This window comes from Panicum virgatum, chromosome 5K (assembly GCF_016808335.1).
Source record: "Panicum virgatum strain AP13 chromosome 5K, P.virgatum_v5, whole genome shotgun sequence".
Lineage (NCBI taxonomy): Eukaryota > Viridiplantae > Streptophyta > Magnoliopsida > Poales > Poaceae > Panicum > Panicum virgatum.
Window position 1 is genome coordinate 58,884,948 of NC_053140.1, and position 20,441 is coordinate 58,905,388.

At 48.1% G+C, this 20,441-nt stretch overlaps 1 protein-coding gene across 2 annotated transcripts; it reads right to left on the minus strand.

Annotated features, from left to right (window-relative positions):
* Positions 1–762: 762 nt before the first annotated feature.
* Positions 763–3,867, minus strand: LOC120709042 (transcription factor bHLH77-like). 2 transcript variants are annotated; one of them, XM_039994553.1, is made up of 8 exons: positions 2,604–3,867; positions 2,299–2,511; positions 2,139–2,204; positions 1,967–2,035; positions 1,762–1,836; positions 1,433–1,657; positions 1,252–1,348; positions 763–1,161 (listed from the first exon to the last, which is right to left on the minus strand). In XM_039994553.1, the coding sequence occupies exons 1-8, from the start codon at positions 3,273–3,275 to the stop codon at positions 1,124–1,126; spliced, it is 1,455 nt and encodes a 484-aa protein (XP_039850487.1). In that variant the 5' UTR covers positions 3,276–3,867; the 3' UTR covers positions 763–1,123. The 2 variants fall into 2 exon arrangements, with proteins under 2 accessions (XP_039850487.1, XP_039850485.1); XM_039994551.1 differs by having other exon boundaries at positions 1,230–1,348; positions 2,604–3,847.
* Between the last annotated feature and the right edge of the window lie 16,574 nt (positions 3,868–20,441).

Sequence of the window (20,441 nt, forward strand, 5' to 3'; positions counted from 1 at the left end):
CCGGTACGCTGGACCGGTCAGACCGGTTGGTTAGACCGGTCAGACCGGTGCCAGGGACTGGTCAGACCGGTTAGCCTGCAGCACCCCCTGTACACAATCTCATCCGACGGCCGAAGTTCTTTCTTCGGAAAGAAGTCTTCTCCACGATGTCGCCGTCTTGATGAAGATCCAGTCCGCGATTTTGGAGGATCCGAGAAACCCGGGTAGGTGGCCGGTTTTGAGAAAACTGCCAAAACCTCACGCCGTGGCCCTAGACGCCGTTCCCGCCTCGACCTTTTGACGGCCCTAGACGCCGCCCGACGCCCGTCACCTCCTCGCCCGCAGCGAGGCCCTAGACGCCGTCGACGCCCGTGCCTCCACGACTTGGCTTCTTCAACCGCCGTCCGCCTCCTTGGTTTTGTTGCGCAAACCAAGAAACCCGCCTTCCGTCGCCGCTTGCGCCCTCGATCCAGGAGTGGACGCCACAGCTGCCACCCGGTCCAAGCTCCGGTCCCGGCTGCCCTTCACCGCCGTCCACCGCACGGTCCATCGGCCACAACACCTCCACGGCAGCTCCCCGTCGACACTCGACGCCCGTGTACCTGCAATCCAAAGACCAAACGCACGATCACACTGCACGGTTAACAATTCACTCATCACAAGCAGGATAGAGTACTCAACATTCCTCAAAATGCTATGCCTCTTACTCAAGTAGATGCAGGAATCAGAAACAAGTCTATTATTCATGCAGAAGCAAGGATTTCAGCTCACGGAGACCAGGAATGACAGTGATAGGGATCTTAAATATTTATATTTATCAGCTACAAATATAATGGCAATACAAATGATATTACAGGTCTTCCCTCTCGCTTGAGAGGATAAGGGTCTGATTGAGCATGTACGGCAGGCACCGCATTTCGTTGCGTGCGATATTGCAGCTAAACAAGCAAAGGCGTAACTAACCGTCATGCATGGTGCTCTTCACATTTTGTTCAAAGAATGATTACACCAAGAGGAAAATTAGAAGCTAAAACACTGCTAGGGCCCAACGTTGTTAGGTTGAATCTCAGAGTGCTTCCGCTGCAAGCTGATCTCTCGTCTTTATATACACAGGCGTCAAGCTTTGGACTGAATTTCAGCTATGTCAAAGCTCCATTTTCATGTGGACTGTTTGCAACGAACCTGATTTGCGGTAATTCAGTATCAGAATTCATATATGGCCATGTTTGACAATTAAGATATTGGCTCACTTGGATGCTGAAATTTGTGTACCATTGTAGCTGTTCGAAGAGGTGGCCGCAATCTCCTGACCTTGGCCGATATCCATATGAACAACACTTTGAAGATCATCTTGCCAGAAAGTCCCAACCTGTGATGTATTGTTTATTCATCCTCAGTGTCACTGCATACAGATAGTGATAATTTAAGCTCACAAAGTTGGTGTGCATTTTACCTGCGAGGCCGCATCGCTAACTCCGTTGAGAAAAGGATGTTGAGAATTCATCTGCCGGCAAAATGCCGGGTCAAGTGGGTGCATATTACTTTGGTTGTCCATGCCATTGGTTAGGCTGCAACCTAGAGGGCTCCCCTGGTGAGACTGGTTAAGGTATGGCAGCGGTGCACCTGAGGTCTCCAGTGGAAAATGCGAGCTCTGCATCGGGCCGCAGGACTGGTGTATCTGATTACAAACAGAATTGGAATATGAGATAGGGTGAAATACTGTTGCCTCAATAAGAGGAACCAAACACGGTAGTGCGATCAATCATGTATGCTTGTCCTCACATCTTTAGGAAGGAGGTTAGGCAAATTGTTGAAGTCCAGCTGGGGATTCACAGTAGCCAATTTCATGGACAGGAACTGCAAAATGGATGTTAAAGGAAAGGGTTCAGATAAGCATATATCGACAGTGGTTCCATTCTAAAATGGCAAAAACTGCAGTTTCACAATGACTCCAGGCTCCAGCTGTGAATTGAAAGTGGGCACATACCTCGACTTGCCGTTGCAAGGACTGCACATAGTTTATGATTTCATCGAGCATGACTGCCTTGCCAACCACCTGAAACCAGTAACATTTCCCAATTCCAAATCTGAGCACAACAGACTACACTAGGGACAGCAAGTGCATGATATCGATTATGAGGGCATCTCTTTTCTGTTACCTTGTTGCAACCGGGTACAAGATCCTGCAGCAGCTTCATCCTCTGGCTGATCTTTTCCCTTCTCACCTGAATTGTTCAACAGAAGCGAGAGAAATCAAAACATGAACCTACAGCAAGGGTGATAGCAAGAACTATGCAATTGAGCCCCAAGGAATTGTACCCTCTCAGCAAGGCTGTGGCTGTCTGTCGCCTCACCGCGCCTCGCCCGGACATGGATATAGTCCTTGGGCGGCTCGGGGGGCTTCGATGTGTCCTTTCCCTGCTTCTTGCCACCATTCTCGCTGTTGCTCTGCGCGGCCTTCCCCTTGCCGGAGTTGTCCTCCGCGCCATTGCTCTCGTCCGCCGATTTGCACCGCTTCCCACTGGATTCCTCCTGTAAAACGCTCCCAAAATGAAATCTTTGGCTCCAAAACTACGAACTGCGTCGCGAATTGAGGCACCAAACAAACGCAATTGCGCACGTACCTTGGCGGGATCCTTTGCGGCGGTGGACCCGGGGCCGTCCTTGCCTTTCCCCTTCCCGCTGGCCTTCCGCTTCTTTGCATTGCCGTCGGAAGGACCTTTCAACGCCATCTCCGCGCTGGCCGACGCCGGATCGGACACCGATGACTCATCCCGGCCGTTCCCGAGCTCCAGCTCCTTCAATGCACCGACGGGGCCGGCGTCCGGGAGGCCGAACTGTCCCGGCACGGCGCCGCCATAGTCGCTTCCACCGGGGCGGCCATCAAAGCCGGAAAGCCTCGCCGCGCGCTCGGCGAAGCCGGGGTCGGCGAGGAACTGGTCCAGGTGGCCCATCGGCATCAAGTTCTCCAGGATTGGCAAGCCGCCGGGTCCGGCGCCACCGACTTGCGGCGGCTGGTAGTGGTGGAACTGGCCCATCATGGAGAGGTTGAGCTTAGGGGGTGAGCTGAGAGGCGTGCCGCCGTACTGCGGCTGCGGCGAGATCCCGTGCAGAGCGAGGCCATCAATCGCCGCGGCGGCCGTCGAGTTGGACGCCGGGGAGGAGACCATCGAGCTGAGCGCCGGGTCGAGGTGGTCACCGGCAGCGGCGGCGGCCATGGACTGGTCCCAGTTGAGGTTGAGGAAGCACGACGGCGCCGACGCCGGCGGCAGCTGGTCGGGCGGCCCACAGTTCATCTCCGTCTCGCCGGAATTGCGCAAAGATCTGCAGCGAGCGTCCGCAATCGCCCAAGGTACCGCGCAATCCCCACCCAAAGAACCCGAATTCCGAGCACGAGCACGCGCACCCGCGAGCTGCGACCCCAATTGAGCAAAGAAACGCGAGGGGCAAGCAGCGCAGCTCCCACCAAATCCCACTACGGGAGCGGAGATAAGGTCCGAGAAGGTAAAGGCAGGAGCTTTTCGTGTGCGTGACAAAGCAAGCAAAAGTGGGGGAACAGTAAAGGAGTGGAAAAGAAGCACCTAAACCAAAGCAAAAGCTTGCAGCAGGCTGAGGCAAAAGCAGAGAGAGAGAGAGAGAGGAGCTAGCACAGCAGCGGTAGAGAAGTAGAGATTGCGAGTGTGCGCGCAGGGGCAGTATGTATATAGGTCCAGGATGGCATGGGTCAAATTGGATGGCTTATGGGCATCATCACCCCAGCCTTTCCTGCCATGAAGGGGGGGGGGGGGGGGGGGGGGGAAGAAGCTAGAGGGAGCAGCACTGGAGAGGAGTGTGGTGGTGGTGGTGCGGTGCGGGTGCGGTGAGTTGCTTGCGCGAGGTGGAGAGGAGAGGAGGGGAAAAGGAAGATGGCACTGCTGCCGCCTTTATTTGTGCTGTAAACCCCCCAGAAAAGAAAACAATGCGTGCAATTTGCTTGCGTTTTTGTTTTCTGATCCTGGAACTTTTTTTAGATGAAGGTGATGGTCCCCAAGCACAAGCAGGGATGGTGTGTTGTTTTGCTTATGAAATTGAGGGATCAACCAATCATTAAATCGGGGAGGGGACTAGGCCACAAGGGGACAAAAGGATGCCTGGTAGTCTGGACTAGATCGTATACTGGCAAAAAACCAAAATATTTTTAATGGTTTTTTCAGTTTTTAATTCCAGGATAGAACAAGGAGCCCATTGGATGGGAACCGCTGTGGTTTGTTTGTGTGCTGTGACAATTTTTTTTATGGCTGATTGAAGTTTTCAGCCCCTTCTGTTCGATGATGTTGGTGACTTAGGCTGGTTCCAACAGCGGGTCTGCAGCCCCAGCCCACAGCCACAGCCACGTCAGCTCTCGCCAGCCCACTCGACCCCAGCGCTCCATCAGTCAGCCTGCAGCCTCAGCCCACAGCCACATCAGCGCCGCGTCAGTTTCTCCATTCCAGACTTAACCATTTCAGAACGCGTTGCTCTATGATTTAAATTGACACAGCAAAACCACTTTATTAAATTTAAAAATTTAGAAATTACATAAAAATTCGAAATAAAAATTTGTGATTTTTTGGATGAGTTGGGGACGAACTTTGTGATTTTTTGGAATTTTTTTCGAATTTTTTGGAGTCCAAACGGTCAAAAACGGCTAATTGCAACGGCTAGCTGACGTGGCAGCCGTTGGCCAATCACAGAGCGCTGCGTGGCAGCCGACCGGACGCGGGGTCGGTACCGACCGGACGCGGGGTCGGTACCGACCGTCCGGGTCGGTACCGACCAGTCGGTACCGACCGCGCGTGGCTCCAACGCCGGTCGGTAGCGCTACCGCCCCGCGCTCTCGGTTTCCGCGCTTACCGACCGGCGCGGGTCGGTAGCCGGGTCGGTACCGACCGGCGGGGGTCGGTACCGACCCCGTTGGAACCAGCCTTAGCGTGGGTGGAAAATTGGGATTGCCTGCCTGTTCTTGTTAGCAGCCGAGTCTCACCCTAAGTATATGTGCTCTGATTACTTGATATTTAAAACAACAAGTTCAAAAATGGGTTATTTGTAGCCGATCATTTTGTAATAGCACTTGACACTTGTACATTAATGTTTGAATTTTGAATTATATATTTATCTTGAAAAAAATCGGAATGATCCACAATGTGTGTCACATAATAAGACACAATTTACTAGTTTTAAATAGGAGGATGATGATGATAACTTTAGTTTTTCTCCTCCAAACCTCTCACATTATATCAATTTTGGTACGTGTTCCCGAGTTTTACCTGTTCATCTCGATGCATTCTTCTTCTATCCTTGCTAAGTTGCTAGAGAAACCAAAACTTTAGGTTTTTTGTGTTCTTACCCCTGCTTTGAATTGTAATTGTGGTTTCGTCCTCATTTTTTCACTTTGTGATTTTGCCCTTTATTTTTCACATGTCATTGCTATTTTGCCCTTAATCTTTGCGTTATTGACTAGGGCAAAATCGCACTGAATTGTGAATAGTAGAGGGCAAAATCATAAAGTTAAAAAATGAGGGTAAAATCCCAATTACACTTCAAAGTAGGGGTAAGAACACAAATGCACCAAAATTTTATTTCTCAATGAGGTTATTGTTGTTATCTTACTATTACTAATTGGAAGCTCCTTTTGAAGCCTCCAGGTGAATTTACCTAGGATTCTAGGTGGACAATCTATAAAAAAATAGAGAAATTCTACAAATTCTCATAAAAATAAAAAACATCCGACCATCAATTCGGCAACTCTAATTATATTAGACATTGGATCTGTTATCATTTTCTAATAAATTACTCACCTTTGCCATTATGATAATAGGCTAAAGTAACCCCCTAAATATATATCTAAATTACCCAGTTCTGCCATTATAGAAAAATAATCTAAAGTAATCCCCTAATCTTCAAGTAAATTACCCACTTATGACATTATAAAATAATATCAAATAACCCCCTAAACTTTTATATATATATTATCTAATGATAACATAATAAAAAGTTATGATAAACCTAAAATTTGAATCAAAATTATATTATTATAATAAAATCTTAAAGTGCATCAATATAAAATTCTAAATTACTATTTTTATCATTATTAATATATTATTTATGTTATTATTTATATAAAAATACTAACCATAATATGTGTGTCACCATATATTCATGTATAAGAGAAGAGATAAGAATATCAATTTTTATGTTGTTCACATAGCTCAAACAAAGTGCTCAATTAAATACATATCAAACATATTGGAAGGGTGATGCAAAGTGAGAAAAAATTATTAGTAACTAAACCAATCACATTTACTACAATTACATAATGATAAATACATATCTTTACCGTACTAGATTAGAATATTTAATAATTAGTTAAAGAAAGTGTAAGATAGATAATTATTAGATATCTTTAACTAGCTCGTGCGAGAGCACAGGTTGATAGACTAGTATGACTAATATCAGATATTTTATCCAAGAATATTCTATGCCATCAATTTATTAATAGTAATTCTATCTTGCCCGCTATGATATCACACAGGCAACATTTTGGGTTAAGTGATTTGGAAATACTAGATATACTTGAGAATGAATGGAGGTAAATATAAACAGCAGGGCAAAAGTGCAAAATATGGGTTCGTGTTGGCACTAGTAAAATCAGATACATGGTTTACAAATCTCAACTCAATGCTGGGAGTACTTCAAGTAGACCTCTGTAGGACGTAGATATCGATAGACATCTAAGACGCGCATTCAAATGCAATGAAAGACGAACAGAAACGATAAGGTCTTTAGGATTGAGCCGGGATATTTGTCCAATCCCATTTGCCCACCAAACAAGAACAAGTACGGTATCTATACTACCGAGAGCATTAAACTACTAGGCTACTAGCAGTGTCTAGTGGATACCAGACAATTTTGCGGGGACTAGCGGTCAAGGTGTCACACTGTCATATTTTCCAAAAATGTATATCTAAATTAAAATCCGACTGCATCACTGCGTTCCCGCGATAAAGTCTTCAAACAAAATCACACTTGGATGATTTTTTTGTGGAAGATTTTTTGAACACAAAATAATTTTGGCTGCCAATCACACGTGTGACTCTTAATATTTCCGCTTTGCCGTTGCTATCGTAAAACACAATTTAGAATATGGAACTGGTCACTCACATTCGAGTTTGAGAGCAAGTTCGTCTCAAGCATAAGAATTTTGCTGTCACATAATTTATAGTATTTGTTTTAAATGTCATAAATTTAGGGTTTTTTTTGAAATGATAACTTTTATTAGTTTCAAGCATCAAGATGATTTGGAAATCTTGAAAGTATCCCGACCCGTGCATAACTAGAATAAACGCAGCCTAGCTGATTCTTAGATTCATAATTTTTATTTATAAAAATATATGCATAAATGCCTTGCCAAAGCAAAATGCGCCTTTTATATTAAGAATGAACGGAGGGAATACTCCCACGTTCCTTTTTACCACAGCATGCTGTCCTATTTTTCAGACTCGTGAGACAACTCCTAGTGGCATGAGATTCCTTCACCCAGCAACAACATCTACCTCGAGGGTAACGCAAAAAATGCTGCTAATAAACCATCTAACGGGGTCAAACAAGTGGCGGATCGGAGCTCCGCACTCCGTGGACCGAGATCATTTCCATCCCAAATCCGTCGAGGCAGCGCGCAGCCGTGCAGGAGCCAAATGTACGAACAATAGCGCTGCCTCTTCCGGTATACAAGCCAAACAGTGGCGCTTACGGATAGGGGCCACTGTTCCGTTGCGAGGACACGGGAAAATGTCTCCCTGGGAATCACCAGGGTGGTAGGGTAAACCCCCATCGATCCCTTTGCCTTAACATGATAAAGCCTTTACGCACAAGCTATCCCGGAAGGAAAAGGAGGGAGTCGGGAGTCACTCATTCATGTTTGCTTCTGCTGCACTGCACTACTAGTCTCTTCCTCTCTCTCTCTCTCTCTCTCTCTCTCTCTCTCTCTCTCTCTCTCTCTCTCTCTCTCTCTCTCTCTCTCTCTCTCTCTCTTTTTCGTTTGGTTTCATAAAACCCTTTTGTCAAGACTCACTTCAATTCATCCTGTGTTGAAACGTAAGAAATTATTACATGTTTACAGCTCTGATGTGTAGGACAGTGTATGGTTTGCCAAATTTTGTTTATGGAAGAAGTAGGGATGCAGATGAGGTTTTTAAACAATCCTCTCGATTTCAGGATTTAAATTAGTCCCCAAAATTTCCAGAAAGATTGGAATGTTCTACTGGCAGTCTAGCACTATGACCATGTCCACCCATCTGCACGAAAAGGGAAATGAAGTCGGCCTCATCTCTGACTTCCGGGGCTTCTAAACCATCTCGTGGAGAATTTCGTCTCCTCGATCGGTCGATCTATAAATTAACTAATCAATTGAAATGGCCTCCTTTTTTTTTTTTTCAAAATTCCACCGTCTCTGAACCAAACCAATGAAACGAAGCGGATCCAATGAAACCGTGGACGTGCTCGCTCGCTTTCCTTGGGGTGGTGCTGACAAGACGGGACGGGACAGGGGCGTACAGGCATTGCAAGGACTGGCTGGGGCTGGAGGGAAAGGTGGGGAGCAAGGCCAAGGGCTGTGCCTGTCCACACCACACCTACCGGTGATAGTGATGCACCTCCGGAATTAAATTGTCCCAGTTCGATTTAATTTTGCCCTAATGCACGGCACCAACAGCAACCCCGGTTTCTGCGTCCAACACCGCTTCTCCACCGTACCACAGCCCACATTTATTTCTTTTTATTATTTCCATTTTTTGAAAAGAAAACCAAAGAGACAAGAACACACACGTTGTCAATGGCCGGCTTGAAATGGTTCTGGTCGCTGCTACTTGGAAAAATTGCCGCCGATTTTCCATGGATAGATGTACGCTTCGGAAGCTTTGAGAAGTTGAAGTTATGGTGTAGTTTATAGGTAGAATTTGAGGAAGAGGGTACATTGTGTGGCAGCTTGCTGTTCTCTCGGTTGCAGGCTTATTTTAACCTGCAAATCGTCATTGACTTTTGTGTGATGAGCCTGCAAACGGGAATGTGAACTTGCAACTGGCTCGGTACGGTTGTGGGGATGAAGTGACGGAGAAGGGATTAGTGCCGGTTAATTACTGCAGGCACCGCCACCGGACAGTTGGGCCCCTATACATTTCTTTACAGATATGATGCGCAGCTTATTCTAATCGCTGCATCGGGATCGGTGCTGACAGTCACATGCCTGTTGGTGAGAACACAAAATACCAGTATACTAAAGGAAATTCCCTTTAAGAAAAGCATATAAAAAGATAAAAGAAATCATGAGAGAGAGTGAGAACAACAAAACATCTCCCTGTGGATGGAAGGGACTGCAGCCAATGGAGCAGTGCCCCTGCCCTTGTGTCCTCTCCTCTAAAAGCACCAGTTGGCTAGTCCTACACCTTTTACCCTCTCTTTCCAAGTCTTACATTAGTTTACTCTCTTTTACTCGCTGTCATTGCCTTTTGGGCTCTTAGTTTAACCTCGGATTGGAGCCCAAAAGAGGCCACGCACAAAAAAAGCTCCCCTGCGCTGCGCCTTAACAATGACATCGCGCGCTTTGTAACAATGCATATAAGCCCCTATGACTTTTCTCCACCTCTGTAAAGTGTAAAGCTCCATTTGCAGAGCCGACACCGGCATTAAAGTAAAAAAACAGCTACTGTATTTAGCCTTTACTAAAATCAGGTTTATTTTAATTGACTGAGCTCCCAATTCGAGCTAAAACATGTTCAGTTCCACACTATTCTCACCTAGTAAATCTTTAGTTTTTTCTCCTTTGAGATGAGAAAAGCGCGCGCGCGGGGGGAGGCTGGGGGGCTATCATCCGACGTTTCCTCGCGTAGAATGATACGATCGGCTGAAGTAAGATGGAAGCACACGCTTGAGGCCACTTTGAGCGATATCGGCAGACACCGGCCCGCTTTGGGACCATTTCTTTGTGCATCGCGTCGCCGTCGGCTCGTCACCCGCAGCCACAGGGCCTGGCCCCCTGTGGTTGCGTTGTGTTGCAGCCGGTGCAGCGGCGGCAGGGGCAGTACTACTCGATAGCCCTGCTCCTTTGGTTGCAAGCAAAGAGCCCCGTAGCCGGGGCGGCAGTTACCATCTCCCCGGCAATCATTGGGACCCGGAAAGGCCAGCAGCGAAATTAGATGGGAGTGAGTGAGAGGGGAACGAATGGGATGCTCAATTGCTCGTGCTCGCCTCAGTCCTCACTGGAGTGAGCTGCAAGCAAATCAAGGCGCCTCAAGGTCTCAGCTCCCACTCTCAACAAGGGGCAGATAGCAGCAACAAACTGCAGTAATAGATATCCTCCTCCAAGAATGCCTGCAGTCAAACTTAATTTTTACAATTTTAAATAAAAGTCCTCTCATGCATGGTAGTTTAAGGATTTTATTTAAAATTCTTAGTATCAAAAGTACAGTTGTTTTTTGTTTCAGTATTTTTTGTCAACATATGGTACCTAGGAGTCTAGAAAATTACCTATCGGACCCTTTGCATCAGAGACTAGTTTCTACGCTCGATCTGAAAGGACAAGTGAATCAGAGCAGATGTAGTAGAAAAATCGTACTATTAGCTAGGAAGAGTACAATGTCAGTGGCTAATTGAAAATGGCCTTGATGATATTTTGCAGGCGGTTTTCTTGGGGTTGATGACAGCTGCTAGAGTAGTAGTATTTTTTTTTGCTTGGTTGACAGTTTAAGGGTGGGGATTGTATATGGCGGTTTAAACCTTGGAAGTCTGACCTGATGCTTCTCACCCCGGGGAAACCAGTGTATTTTAGTGGAGGTGCTTGTGAAATTAAGCTACCGGAGTATGGTAAATTGCTTGTGATCCCATCTCTCCTTGCTGAAAACTTGGCGTTGGTCTCCCTCCTTGGCTGGCCCAAGGCAGTTTTCTCTCCGCTTTGCCGGCAAATCTCTTTGCCCCCAAGCTTGTTGCGACCCAGCTGCCCTGCTTGCGAGGCGTGTCATGCAATTGCCTAGTGCTACGTGAGTAGCCTGTTGTTGTTTATTTTGCCAATTCCATCTTGTGCTCCTAAATTCTTGTTCCGTCGTAAGTACACATCAGTTGATTACTTTATACGGTGTGTGTCATGTTTGCGTGTGCTATGCATGTTTTGTAGCACTTTGCAAAAAAAAACTATTTTACTGAGTGCAGGATCAGATCACATGGAATTTACTTCAAAACTTATTATAAAATTATAAACTTGTCACTGGTTTCGCTGACAACCGTAAGTGCAAATAATTTTCTCCGGTTGCTTTCGTACAAAATTCGAGTAGACGGGAGTCACGGAGCTCTTCCTGGTGATGATACTACAACAGGCCAAGCAGATCAGGCACGTCGGTAAAGCGTCTGAACCAAAGGTCAATTCTACTGCATTAGGCTTGGAACACTCACATTAGTAGCATAGCTCTTAGAGGCTAATACCTAACAGTGCTATGAGTCTACAAACCTGAGCTGGAGCCTGATTACTTTTGTATTCTTCTGGAAGGGAGCTGGACTCTGATGTATTCGGAGAGATTCTCTCCTCCAGCGTCAGGCACTCAGATCCATTTTCTTTTTCTGAACTGAACTCGGACCCATTTTCCACCTCTTCATTCTACATGCATTTCCAAATCTACACACGCGCAGCTCTGTAAACCAGAGGGCACAGATCATGAGACCATACCATGTTGTTGGCGGGCCCACCTGCTAGTGACAGCAACAGTACGTCCCCCAGCGGATCAAGCCACAGTAGATTCCCAGGCACACACAGTGAGTGAGTAGTGACTGACCGGGGCGGCCGACGAGAGTAGAGCGAGAGCTGCAAGAGCATGCATGCAGAGCACTGAATGCGTGCATGTACACTACAGAGCCTTTTTCCCGGGGGTCCATAGTAAACCCAGCAATCTGAAAAAGGTAGCCGTTTGGACCATGGAGCTGCACTGCAGTCCCTGTTCCTCTCGCTCATCAAGCGAGAGTCCCCGCCCCCAGCCTAATTGATTGGCGCCACCAACCGTGTCATCTCACGCTCCGCGCACGCATCCGTCTCGCAAATGCGAAGCCCATTGCCCGTTCTGTATTTCTGTCACATGTTGTTACCGCACCAGCCGGCAGAGCAGAGGATGATGTGTGGGCAGGCCATGAAGAAGTGAAAAGGCCCTGGTGGCGAGTTGACGTGCATTGCATTGAGGATCTGAGGTCTCGAGGAAAATGGATGGCGAGTCGGGGAGGTGAGATCGCGGGGATATCCGAGTGAAAACGAGCGTTCGTTGGGGATGGGGCTAGCGCCGGGGCGATTTGGCTCCTCATCGGCCGACCGGCCTATCGAGCCCTGGCAATGACAGCGCCACCGCGACGCGCGCAACTTGCAGCGCGTGTCGGGGATCTCGGCGTCGGGCAATAGCCGCCACGGGCCGGGAGAAACTGGGGGCGCCACCGTCGCCCCGGCGCCCGGGGGCGACGGCGCCGCCAATCGCGAGGGAGGGGGAGCTCTAGAGTCGTAGGGACCCGCGCGCTGGCCGGCGGTCAAATATTTCCTCCCTTGTATTGGCCACTTTTTTGTCAATGTCGTTAAATTTATTAGTGTGGATTAATTCTCCGGTGACTACATGTACACTATTTTCTTCCATCGTTCGGGCAATAAAAAAAATGGATGTGTAGTTATGTGGCATGTGGTTTGCAGTGCTGACAATGATGTCAGGCATGGATGATGGCTCGAACAATGCATGCTTCCTCTGCAGTTGAGAGATCGATCAGAGCAAACATGCCAATCGACAAACCCTGGAGCCAGCGGCCTAAACCTTTGGTTTTAGACTTCTTAATCTCGTTCCAGACGAGCTCAAAACTTGCAGTGGCGCGCCTTCCTCTGTGTTTCCTGCAGCGTCTCATGTGGGGCCCATATTAAGAAGATCATATGTCCTTTCCTGGCTACTATCTCAATGATCCGCTGCATGCATGCATGCAGGCATGCATGATTCAGTGGCGATTTGGCATGTTCTGATCAGATGCATTGTTGGAGCAGCTCTGCCTGTTTATCATATCTTGGGGACTGTAGAGAGACCGTATTCGCCCGAACAGGAGCTACTCATTTCTTTCCATGCCCAAACGAACAAAATACCATCTTGATCTTTTCTTGATGTTTCTCTTTCAGCCTTTGTTTGGATCCCTGCAAGTAGCCTGTAGCATCAGTTGCTTCAAGTTGATGGTAGGCCTGATCAATACTAAAAAGATGCCCCCCTTAAATACTGGGAAAATCGTAGGGTCCGAATAGTCGTGTATATAGGACATGCCGGCTAATAAGTTCGTGGAGCACCAAATAAATTTTCTGCCGTGTCCTTCGAAAAAAAAGCTGCAGTGTACCGGTCAAATTCGTATGAATAAATGACTACGATGTCTCCAGCCATCAGATCAGTCGAATGCCTTTAAGATTCGAGCGGATATTTTTTTTCCCTTCTAGCATAACATGATATCATTGGCCTACATTTTTGTTTGTAACATGATGATGAGGCGACCACCGAGGTTGTGCTTGGGAATCCTTTGTAGACAAGCTAGGGTGAGCACGCTTCCATGTTGGATCTGGCATCTTTTCTTCTTTGAGTAACACGGGAATGAAATCATTAGAGGCAATAATTAATCCATGAAGGAATTTTACCAATTTGAAGTACTAAATGAAGTCTATTTACAAAACTTTTTGCACAGATGGGTTGTAAATCGCGAGACGAATCTAATGATGCTAATTAATCCATGATTAAGCAATAATTAGCGGATGGTTACTGTAGCATCACTGTTGCAAATCATGTATTAAGTAGGCTCATTAGATTCATCTCGTGATTTACAGCCCAACCATGCAAAAAAATTTATAAATAGACTTCATTTAGTAATTCAAATTAGCAAGATTCCTTCGCAAAATTTTGCGTTTTTTTATTTACAGGGTGGGAACTAAACAAGGCCTGAATGAAGCTCCCAAGTCCCAATCCAGAATTGTCCCGGATCACATCACCTCAACACCAATCGAGCTACATTTTCTGATGTGATTCATTCTTGTACAACAGGTTCAGAATTCTCTACATTTATCTGCTGAACTCACGCACTGTACGAGAACTTCTTGTCTGCATTGAAACAAAGTGAAATGCACCCTTTTAAAATTTCTGAGCTGAGCTAGCTACCACTTGGGTGCCGGTACAAAAGTACTGATCCCTGATGAAAAGGGCCACCAACAGGCCAGGTAGGCAAAGGCCGTTTCTAATTCACCTGCATCTTTAGAAGCCAAAAGCAGGGCAATTTTGTATTTAGATGTTGCCCCTGTTCAAACACCTGTCTGGCGGCATCTTTTTGCACACGCCTTTGACAGCAATATACAAATCGGTGGCCAAGCAATGGACGCCAAGTGGTTACGGTGCAGCTCTGTTTGAATCCCAGATCTGGAGCCCTTTGTTTTTATGAATATAAAGTGATGTAGAGTACACTGACAGTACTTGTATATTGCTTGCTTCAACCATTCCCTCGGCTTTGTTTAGCCAGGCGACCGATCCAGTGGAAGCTTTCATGAGTTGTGAAGGGTGTGATGCATGCACGCAGCTCATCACTGGAATTAGGTGTTTGTCCTCAAGTCCTCATTGTCAGCAGCATCAGCACTAATTGCGGGCTCATGAAGAGAAAACAAAGACAGGCGGCTAAAATAATATTGAAACAAAAGTTATAACTTGATTAGGCTGGATTTGGAGCTTTGGTGGAGTTCCGAATTCTTTTTTTTTTTGAGAAATAGTTCTGAATTCTTTTACCCCAATGTAGTGTATGTGCTTCTACTTTTGAATGTACCTGTAAAAGATTGTTCAAAAAAAGCACTTGTAAAAGTAATTTGTAACGACAATAGATCCTAGACCGCCCTCCCATCCCCCGTGCTCGTGCCGCCGCTGCTCTTCCTTGTCATGGCCTCGCTCGGCGAGGCGGGGCTCCTCCCACCCACCATGCCGCGCCGCCGCCGCCGCTCTTCCTCGCCGGCAAAGGGGCGTAACGCGGTCGCATCAAATGAGGGAGGGGAGCTGCTGTTAGTGGGAAACGAGATGGACACGGAGGGGCGGGACTCGCGATGGCGAGGCGGAATGGCTCGGCATAGGGAATACCGAGCGCGATGGCGAGGGGAGCATAATATCAAGGCTGTTGGATGAGAATTTTACCGGTCTTTCTCCTTTTTTTAGCTATCTGATCTAGCATACAAAGGTTGTTGGAGATGCTCTGACAACGAGTAAATAACCAACTTTGATGAGAGGCATTGACAACAATCCGAGGTTCAGTTCACATATATGGCAGATAGTACGACAAACTCAGCCAACCACTTTATTTCTCGATTCAACCAAAATGGCAGAAATCAAGCACAGACTCTATGCGTAGCACACCAACTGTAATGGCACCGAAGGAAAGTAGCGCTGAGTAGGACTGAAATGACAATGCTTCATCAAAGGAACTGCTAGGTTAGGATTAACTCCAATTGCTTCTGACCTGACGGTAGGATCGCTTGCCGCTGCTGCGGCAACCGGCATACTTACTCCTACGTATCAGTAGTACTGGAGTACCTGCCTGCACACAGCACACTCCCCCAGGCGAACTCGACAATGATTCCCTGCCAATCTGCCATGCAGCAGACACGCCCATCATTAGATTAGCGCTGCTAATGACAGCAATTACCTAAGGATCTGCCCTAAAAGCTCCCCCGGTCAGCCAGTAAAAACCACCGGTTCTCCCTGCAGTCTGTACGGACGCCACCGCAGGAACCAACCATAGGGCAGGAGCACAAACAACTCTGACTGGGCAGGGCATCTAATCCGCCGTCAATGATTGCCTCGTCCCCCGCGCCCCGTTCCCCCGACTAAACAAGTACAAGACCCCCCTCTCGGCTCTCCCCCTCCCGGCGTCTCGCCGCAGCAAACGGGGCGAGGGGTAAGCAGGGATTTTTTTACCGACCGCCGGGACCGAACCGCCGGCCACCGGTTCCGGTTTACCGGACCGGTTGGACCGGTTACCGGTAAAAACCGGCCAAACTCAAATTTGAATTCAAAACCCACAGTTATACCGGTTTCGAACATCTAACCGGCCGGTTAGACCGGTTTACCGGTCCGGTTTGACCGGTTACCGGTCGGTTTGACCGGTAACCGGTCGGTTTAGGTTAAATTCAAATTTTTTTTCTTTTTTAGTTTAAATTCAAATGCCCGCAAAGTATACTAAATGAATGTTTGTATAATATGTTTTAGCCTAAATGAACCCTCCAACTCTCTTTTGTACTACTTTTACATTGTATTTGTATATTTTTGTATGCATGTTTTTTTTGTTTAACTTCAAATGCTCGCAAAGTATACTAAATGAACGAATATTTGAAAAAATTTGACACCATTAGATTTGTCGCAACTTGAAGTATTTTTAAGAATTTTTTGGGATTTTTCCATATTTTGAAATTTAAATTTAAAATTTGAATTTGGGCCGGTTTGAAACCGGCCGGAACCGGAACCGGTCCGGGCCGGTTAGACCGGTAACCGCGGTTACCGGACCGGTTCCGGCCGGTTTTTTTAACCCTGGGGGTAAGTGGCCGGCCGGCCGGCCGGCGGCCGCTAGTTTATCCCGCCGGCCATGTGGGGGCTGCCGCGCCGGGCGCCTCCCTCCGCCGCGGCCTAGTGTACAGAGAGACACACACACGCAGGGCGCACGACTAGTATAATCCCGAAAGGAAAAAAAAGATACTCCTAATTAATAATCCTTCCCGGCGCCCGGTCAAGATCTAACCACCGCTAATCGCCGGGGCCTCCACCTCCCCGTAAGCGATGCAGTCCCGTCGAGATTGGCAGATTTCATCTCGCGTGCCCATTGGACGACGCCCCCGCCGGGGCCCCACCGGCTGGCTAATCTCCCCCGGCGATCGCCGGTTAGCCGCGATCGATGGATCATGGATGGGGCTGAATCTAACGCTGTCTTTTCGGGCGATCGCGGCCGGGCGATCGAGGCTGTTTAGGCTGTCCACAATGGCAAGAGCAAGAGCAAATTTGCTCTTGCCTCGTTTCCCACGCCCTCTCTGTCTACAGTGCCAAACAGTACATCTACAGTGCCAAACAGTAGATTTGCTCCTCCATTTCCTCCTATCGCTGTGGACGGTCTTACAACTCATCATCGCGATGGATGGAGCATGGCTCAACTAGTTGTTTTATCAACTAATAGTTATTATATATATAAATAATTATTATTGGCAAAGCCGCAGCTTTGTTTAGTACGGAGTGCGCGGGGCCGGAGCGGCAGGGTACTCTCGTCCTGTGACTCCACTGCTGATGATGTGGAGAGGAGAAAGCTGACGCCTTTTTTACCGGTGCCTGTGACAGACATCTTTTTTCCACCACCTGCTCCTCCGCCTCGGTAACATGGCCTCCAATCATTGAGATGACGGGAGAGAGAGAGAGAGAGAGAGAGAGAGAGAGAAAGAGAGAGAGAGAGACCTGCTACCGAGACCACCGTGTGATGCTGGTGCAGGTGCCACTTGCTGTATCTGTAGTTGGAGCAGTATAATTATCGGGTGACTGCGAGCGAGAGAGTTGTTGATGCGGTTAATTTTTAGAGGTGGAAATGAGGAATCATGAGATCACCGTACGCGGCGGCCTCCTGACATGGCGCAGCGGCGAGGTGATTGGGAGGGCGGGCGGGCATATTACTGCCCTAATTGGACAGGGATGCCATTGGGAGTTGCTTCGCTGCAGGAGGCAGCACTGGTGCCGCTGTTGTAGACCGGTCGTGGATCATGTCATGGGGGTAGGCCATCGTCATTGGTCTCCCCTTCCCCTCCCTCCTCTGCTTTTCTCTCTGCTGTGACCGTGACCGCAGCGGAGGCAGGTGACATTTTCCCTTTCTCCCAGCCCCAGCAGTAAAAACGAGGAGAGGAGCACTAGCAGAGCCCTCGGGCTCGAGCACGACTGCTGTAAAGAGGAGGCCAAGAGGGAGAGCTGGCTGGTGCTCCGGTCCGGTGACTGTGAGCGCCTGAGCGGCGGCACGACGCGGAGCAGTCAAGCAGAGAGGCTGTGACTGTACTGTGTGCGCAACATGTCAAGTACAGTTCAGTTGAACGAGGCTGTGAACGCGCAGGGCTCGGACGGCCCCCGAGTACCGGAGGACGACGTCAGTCATCAGTGATCCTACGCTGCAAGTGTCGCAGCGGGAGGCACTGTTGCTGTCACTGTAGTGGAAATCCGAGGGGAATTGATACGATGGGCCCGACATGTCCAAGAACAGCTCTCATTTTTTCTGTAAATCCAAAGATACAGAAAAGTTGGCGATGCGGTAACTTCTCGTCAACACTAGTAAGTATTTCTTTCTAAGCTTGGACGTAGCATCGCCAAAAAGAAAGTTTTATGAACCTAATGTCCAAAAACTATCGATGATTCCTCAACAATTCAGGCGACGTAGCATAACAATCGCAGCAATGGCAATTCGGCAAACAATGCTCAAGCTACACTACCATGCCAACAGAAACGAAAGGGAAAGCAGTGCAAGAACGGAGCGGACATCAGCACCCCATTGGGGCGTAGGCACACAGCGCGGTGGCGCCTGCCCATAGTTACAGGATTAGGGTCGATGTCTCGTCCCGCGACTCGGAACACTGTTCCGATTCGAGGGTCGGGTCGAAAAAAAGTCAGTGTCCCATTTAAAATTGAATCACGTCTCGGTTTGAGAGGGTCGCAGCCTCATTGCCAGCAGATTTAATTGAGATAAGAAGGTTATTGATAGCAGATTGGGGTGTTTTTTGTTAGATAATGAGCTGAGTACGTGTAGTATGGTCTAAATGTACTCTTTTATACGCTTCTTATATGCTTGTGCATACTAGTTTCTTCGTTAGTAGCACACATATATAGTTTTTATCTTTTTAAAGACGCATCGACCCAAAGATATCGACCCGGATGAATCAGAGTCGCGTTCCACATAATAATTTATCGTTCTATAGATATATAACCTCTTTGTATCACAATTTTATAAAGTGATGATCCTTGACTCTTGACCCCGTTCTTCGATCCGGTCGACCCAGAAACTTTGTGACTATGCGTTTGCCTTGCCTCCCCGGTACGCCACTGGCGTCGTCGGCGAGGCGTGCGTCGCTTCCGTCCCCGCCACGCGCCGGTGCACGCAGCTACAAATAGGGGTGGTAAAGGACCCAAGATTTTGAATTAGAAAATCTAAAAGCCGGGTCCTAAAAAGGATTGGGTTCTAATCTTATATAATTTTAAATTAAATAATTTAAAGATCTTGTTAGGTTGTGAAGAAGCTTACCACCCCTAGCTACAGGTCAGCAACAGTCGCCGAGACACGCGATGGGAAACGGCAGGGCTTGTCCACTTGCCCCCAGGGAAAAGACGCGACGCCGAGACGAGGAGAGGGGGCGCGCGCCATCCGTTCGAGGCCGCGGCCAACAGTCTCGTGCCCGAGCGTGCGTGGAGCCCAAAAGCCATGAGCGGAGAAAGGTGTCTGCGCCCATGCGCGCAAGCACGTCGAATCCCAGGACCCGTCCGGCAGCCAGCTGCTACGACTAGCTTTGACTGACGACTCCGCATAGCCGCCATGGGCTCGCCGCTCGTGGTCGTGGCTCCGTCTCGTCTGAAACCAAACTCTGAACTCTGAAGAGACGGGACGGTGCGGGCGCGGCGCGTCCATGGCGGCTCCATCCATGCATGACTCTCGGCGTCCTTCGCGTAGGAATTTGGTCAAAGCGGCTCATCATCTAGCGCCTCAAAATGTGCTCCTGGTCCTAGACTTTTGTGCCCCGTTCAGGCAGGCTCGCTACCCTGAATGCTTTTCAGACGAACAGCCTTTGCTCAGACGGCCGCATCAGACGGTTCGTACACTTGGCTTGCGTTTCCTGTTGCGTGGAACAGCTGCAGAGGTCAAAGATCTATAGTGCCAAACGCACGCATGCCGCATCAGATTCAGATGACTGTCGCAATATCCTGCCTTTTGAGTTTTAATGACTGTTTATTCTCTCATCCTCTGCAATTCCGCATCGCATCGAGACTGTAGTTCCTGCTGAGCAGAACAGGTGAGGTTCGTGCCGCAGGAGGATGATGCAGAGAACATGCTGCAAGCGCGACACTTTTATTCCTATGCACCGATGACAAATCGCATGGGATCCGAGCGCAAGCTGCTCTCGACGCTGGTTCTCTGTTACCCACTGTGGCTGTTGGCCTGTTGTTGCCTCTGATTCTGGGCCGGTCCAGTTCAGTCTGAACATCTCGTGATTTTAAAAAAGCGTCCCGGCCTTCACCTCTAAGAGGCTACAGCCCAGAACATCTCGTGATAATGTTTTTAGCAGAGCAGTACGCTGCGTGAGGTCGACTCATTCTCCCGTGTCCACAGGAAAGCTAAACATCATAGAAGCAAAAACTGACAATCACTGAATACTT